This window comes from Melanaphis sacchari, unplaced genomic scaffold (genome assembly GCF_002803265.2).
Source record: "Melanaphis sacchari strain LSU unplaced genomic scaffold, SCAv2.0 Contig1434_pilon_pilon, whole genome shotgun sequence".
NCBI classification, from domain to species: Eukaryota; Metazoa; Arthropoda; class Insecta; order Hemiptera; family Aphididae; genus Melanaphis; species Melanaphis sacchari.
Window position 1 is genome coordinate 1 of NW_020270610.1, and position 6,075 is coordinate 6,075.

General features: G+C 36.6%; 2 protein-coding genes across 2 annotated transcripts; one reads left to right on the top strand and one right to left on the bottom strand.

Annotated features, from left to right (window-relative positions):
- Window positions 1-726: 726 nt before the first annotated feature.
- On the top strand, window positions 727-3,547 carry LOC112591770 (protein ALP1-like). The gene is made up of 2 exons (XM_025335687.1): window positions 727-1,451; window positions 2,640-3,547. Exons 1-2 carry the CDS (start codon window positions 1,153-1,155, stop codon window positions 3,523-3,525), a joined length of 1,185 nt encoding a protein of 394 aa, XP_025191472.1. The 5' UTR covers window positions 727-1,152; the 3' UTR covers window positions 3,526-3,547.
- Window positions 3,548-4,019: 472 nt separating this feature from the next.
- Window positions 4,020-5,792, bottom strand: LOC112591769. The gene is made up of 2 exons (XM_025335686.1): window positions 4,930-5,792; window positions 4,020-4,731 (listed from the first exon to the last, which is right to left on the bottom strand). The coding sequence occupies exons 1-2, from the start codon at window positions 5,790-5,792 to the stop codon at window positions 4,020-4,022; spliced, it is 1,575 nt and encodes a 524-aa protein (XP_025191471.1).
- Window positions 5,793-6,075: the final 283 nt, after the last annotated feature.

Below are 6,075 nucleotides of genomic sequence, written 5' to 3' on the forward strand. Positions count from 1 at the left end.
TGGAGTTGTACTTCGTTCAGTTACGTATTGCTTTCTCACCGTAACCACGGATGACTTCGTTTGGGCGGCATGCAATCAACAACTCGTCAGTCTGCCATTTGGTGCAGAATGGGTTCCGTCCCAACACGCGTTCTGTTAGTAGGGACGAGTACGGGACGACCGCGTTCGAATCCTGGTAGTTGGCTAAGGTACTCCGACTCAACGCTGCAATCGTTGGAGTCAAGTTGTGTCAATTGCCACGGCATGCGGAGTTGCCCGTGACGTCGCTTCTCGAAATGTGATCTGTTGGACAGTCAGAGAGCGCGCAGAAATGTCGGAGATAACAATTTGTCGATGGATCAGGAACCTAGTGGGGATAAGGACGAAGGAGTTCGCAGCTTCATTCGGCTTAATGACGCCGCTGGTTCCTCAAGGTTCAAAACCGTACAACTGCCTAATTAGTGATGTTTTATTGACTTCTTCGCTTTCCCACGTCCACCAGTGAGGACTATACCGAATAAACTTCAATTTATTCGACCAGCAGCCACCAACGTTCCTTTGCTTGTGTTCTTTGAGGCTGAACAAGTCGCGTATCCTTTAACTTCGAGATTAACTCACGAAGTTTTCCGTGTAAAACATATGTTGCACATCCACGCCGCCGGCTAATCTTCGAAGGGCTGCTAGAGCTATCCTACTCAGGTCACTCACCAACTCAATGTGTACCTTAGTGACAAACACAAACACGCATATGTACACCTTTAACGTTTGAGCATTACGGCGGGTACTAACTTTTATTTTGACGGGACCGGCGAAATCCATTCCAGTGGTAGCAAACGCGCGACAAGGTTGTATACGTTCTTTTGGTAGGTTCCCCATGACTGGTTGAAAGGTAAACGGTTTAGTTTTAAAACAAATAACGCATTTGTTTACAATTGATCTAGCGATATTTCTACCGTTCAATGGCCAGTATCGATCCCTAATTGACGCTAATAGTGCTTGAGGACCTACATGTAATTGGCGATAATGTTCGTACATAAATATTAATGTTGTTAAGGCTGGGGTCACACGAGCGTTGAAAGAACGGACGATGCAACGGACGTTAAATCTTAACGGACGTCACTACCCTAGTCACATGAACGTAAAACGTCAGTCGATAATTTCACATCTTACAAAATGGACGATTTAGACACCGCAATTTTTGTATACTCAGCTATAAGAGTATTACGAAAAAAAAAACGTGCGAATCGAAGATGGTGGGTTCATCCAATAAATAGTGAACGATTGTTAAGTGGTACATTTTACAATCTTTACAACATGCTAAGAGCTGACAATGAAAAATTTTTCAATTATTTTCGCATGTCACAAAGTACATTTGACGAGCTATTCAACAAAATTAAGTCTAAAATAATGCGTCAAGATACAGTTATGAGATCTGCGATACCAGCAGAAGAGATGTTGGCCGTTACTTTGAGGTACGTGATATGTACAAAATAAATAATTATATTTGCATTTTTTTAAAATTATATTTAATGAAAAATTTAAAAATAAAATAACAATACACTTTTAGTATGCTTATTGGTAATCCTTATTCTTTAGCATTTAATTAACAAAAAAATTAAAATTATATACATTATCTTATGTATCATTTTAAATTTACATATTACTTGTAGACGTGTTTTGTTCATCTGGAGAAAACTGACTAAAATATCCAGTAACGGAGTTGTTAGACGATAATGGTGAAGTTGTGTTAGGTATACTTCCTCGTGACAATTCGTCATAGTTGTACATTGGAGTGTGTTGTATTGTAGACGGGTACATAGGCATAGATGAGTTATAATTATGATTTAATGAAGATATCGATACACCAGAATTGGGGTCAAAAATTGGACCAGGTGGTTGGAAATATGAAGGTACATTATTGGTTAGTTTTATTCGTTGTAGAAGCTGCATGAGTTGAATACGAAATTGCATTTTTTGATCCACGTTAAATGTCTTAACTAACAGTAATGTTGACTTATAGAAGTTTAGGTCCTCGTCATCAGTATCTTGGTTTGGTTCATTACTTTTTTTTTGTCTCGAGTCCAAAAACAAAGCAAGTTTTTCTTCTAAATTAATTTTCTTTTTTTTAATTGGTGGAGGTGTCGAAATAGTTTTTTCTGCATTATTTGTATTATTTATATTATCATATATTAAACTTTCATCTACTACATTAATGTTATCTGACAATTGCGTTGCATCAAGATCTTCCTCATTCGATTCTAATTGAATACTACTCGTAGTGGGACGAAGTTCTCTATTTTTTTTTCAAAAATGAAAGCTGTTCTTCAAAAATATAACGTTGAACTCTTTTTCTACTACTTCCAGACTTATTACATTCTGCTTATTTTTTTAAACTACGAATATAATTATCACGTACACTTCTCCATTTTGATATAAGATCTTGTACTGTGTAAAACAAATAGAAAAAAACAAGTGAGTAACGCTCTGCTGTTTAGCAGCCAATTAGTAGGTCACTATAATAGATGTATTAAATTATAATAAATGCAGGATTTAGTTTTATGCATAACATACTATACGTCCATGGTCTATATAACATACTTTTAGTAATCGGTTAATTTTATTTTTGTAATTCTATATTTATCAAAGTTTTCCCTTTGCAGGTACCTGGGTAGTACAAACAGTCTTCAAGATTTACACTACGAATATAGAATTGGTAGATCGACTTTATGTGGTATTATACGGAGAGTGTGTTCGCAAATATGGGAAGTTATGCACAATGAATGTATACCAACACCAAATGAAGAAAAATGGTTAGAAATCGCGGAAGGTTATCAACAACGTGCACAATTTCCTAATTGCATAGGTGCTATTGATGGAAAGCACATTAGAGTTATCAAACCACATGGAAGTGGGTCTCATTATTTTAACTACAAACATTTTTTTTCTGTAGTTTTATTAGCAGTGGTTGATTCTAATTATTGTTTCACATTTATTGATGTTGGTTCATTTGGCAAAGATTCAGACCCTACAATTTTTAAAAACTCAACTTTATATAAGAAACTACAAAATGATTCACTAAACATTCCAAAACCTAATCTAATACGTGGTATTCAGATACCTATGCCATATGCATTTGTGGGCGATGAAGCGTTTGGGTTATCTACAAATATGTTAAGACCATATGCAGGAAAATGTTTACCAATCAATAAAAGGATTTTCAACTATCGACTTTCACGTGCTCGACGCTATGTTGAGTGTGCGTTTGGAATTTTATCCAATAAATGGAGAATATTTCACCGCGCAATAGATGTTGATATAGAATTAGCAATTGATATTGTCAAATGTTGTTGTGTTTTGCATAATTATTTTGTTCACGCATGTGATGGATATGAATTTGAAGATTCTCTTATGGTAACTGGTATGGACGATATTGAACTAGATAATAATTTAAACGTAAACAGATCTATTAACAGATATCGGGATGCACTGACAAATTATTTCAATAGTGAATTAGGACAAGTGGCATGGCAGAATGAAAAAATTTAAAATATTATTTATGTTCATCTGTATATCCAGTATACATATTACATATATATTATATTATAATTAAACTTATTTATTTATTAATTATTTAATTAATATCATATGAAAATAAATTAATATAGTCAGTACTTACTAATAACTTTTTGTTCTGTTTTAGTTTTTTCACCAAAATTTTCAAATACAACAGTTGCAACTTCCATCCATCCATCATTTTTCTTATTTCTATCCTTATACAGTTCGTCACTTACATCCCATATAACTGGACGTTTTTCTATTTCTGTTATTAATAGTTCTACGTCCATTTTCAAGTATTTTTTTAAATATTTTCCACAGAAAAATTCACAGTTTTCACGATTAACGTACGTCAAAACAATGATCGTGTGACCGAGTCAATAATATCTAATAATAAACTACGACGTCCGATAAGCGCTATTTACGTCCGTCGTAGCATGTATCGGACGTTACCAACGTCGAACGGATGGCAAATCCAACGGACGTCAAGCGTGTGACCATCGTATAGTAAAATCATATAATTCAACAACGGACGTTATAACGTCCGTCGTAACGTCCGTTCTTTCAACGCTCGTGTGACCCCAGCCTAATTTAGACTGTGCTGGTAATAATACTGGATTTCGCTTATCGACATTGATTGATTGCATATTATTTAGACGTCCACCGACTCGTAATACACCGTTCTTATCGATAAACGGACACAATAATTTTAACTTACTTCGTTTACTAACATCTTTTTTAGCAATTAAACATTTGATTTCTTCAATAAAATATTGTTTTTGAACTAATTTAATCAACAACGTCTTGACGGCATTAAGCTCTTCTGTTTCGATTTCCGCCGAAAAATGTTTATTTTTACTATCATATGTTTTCCAACGCATACAATAAGCCGTAATACGAAGTAATTTTTGTAAACATGAATACTTTTCAATTATTCCAAATTCGACCTTTGTACTTAACACAACTGGTTTTTCGCCTTTTAAGTCCGGCATATCTTCGGGTGGTAACGGTGCCTTTTCTCTGGCATTAGGCCACAAACTTTCATCGACCTGCAACCATTGTGGGCCCTCCCACCACAATTTGTGTTCACGTAATTGATTCGGACTACAACCTCTGGATAGTACATCCGCGGGATTCTCACTAGACCTAACGTGTGACCATTCTGTTGCAGAGGAAAACTGTTGTACTTCTCCGACTCTATGTGACACAAAGGTTTTCCATTTAGATGCTGGTGAACTTATACATGCCAAAACTATTGTGGAGTCGGACCAAAAATAACGTCGAACATAATTAATGCGCAAACTAGGTAGTATTTTATTAACTAAGCGCACGAGTAAGACGGCTGCACATAATTCTAATTTGGCCAAAGAAATTACTTTTAGTGGGGCTACTCACGATTTGGCAGCGATTAAGCGGGTGACGTGATTGCCGTATTCGTCTGTTGCACGTAAATACATCGCTGCCGCGTACGCTTTTATTGATGCGTCGGCAAAACAGTGTATTTGTATACGGATCGCCTTATCAACTCCTATTACGCACCGTGGTATTTGTATTTGTACTATTTCAAATATATCTTCATAATACGTGTTCCATTCGTCGTATAATAGTGGCGGTAGTCTTTCGTCCCAGCTAATTTTATTTGTCCACAATTGCTGCATAAACATCTTAGCCTTTACTACGACTGGACCAATCAATGATAACGGATCGAATATTGTCGCGATCGCAGACAGTACCGTACGTTTCGTAATGACCCCATCATTATTCATCTTATCGATTTTGTATGTATATGTATCATTAATCGGACTCCAGTTCAAGCCTAACGTTTTAACAGCGCTGCCATCTAAATTTAGTACGCGCAGCGGATCGTTGTCGTCGTTCGGAATTCCAGTTAATAGTCGCTTATCATTCGACACCCACTTCCGCAAATTGAATCCACATTTGTTTGTAATCGTTACTATTCCGTCACGTAATTTAATGGCGGCGTCGATCGTTTGTGCACCTCCGAGATAATCGTCCATGTAGAAATCTGATGCGACTGCCAAGCTTGCTTCCGGAAATAACGATCTCGTATCATCAGCTAACATTTTTAAACACGCTGTAGCTAAATAAGAAGCTGAACTCGTTCCGTATGTTACCGTGTTAAGTCTGTATTCCTTTACTTCTTCAGCTGGGTTTTCCCGCCACAACACACGTTGAAGGTCGCGGTCTTTTTCGGCGATCCAAATTTGCCGATACATTTTTTCGATGTCGGCTGACATCGCATATTTGTGTGTGCGAAAACGACTAATGATATTAATTAAGTCATCTTGAATTGACGAGCCTTTTAATAGAATTTCATTAAGACTCTTCCCCGTATCCGTAGAAGCATGTACGGGAATCGATATTCACTGGACGATGACTGCGATAATCAGACACTTAATTGTTTTTCGAAATGTATTTATTTATTTTCCATAATGCGCACGGCATCCATGTAACATCCAATCCGAAATCGGGATTGCCCTGTCAACTGATATTCACTGGTTTACGAACTGATAATACTTA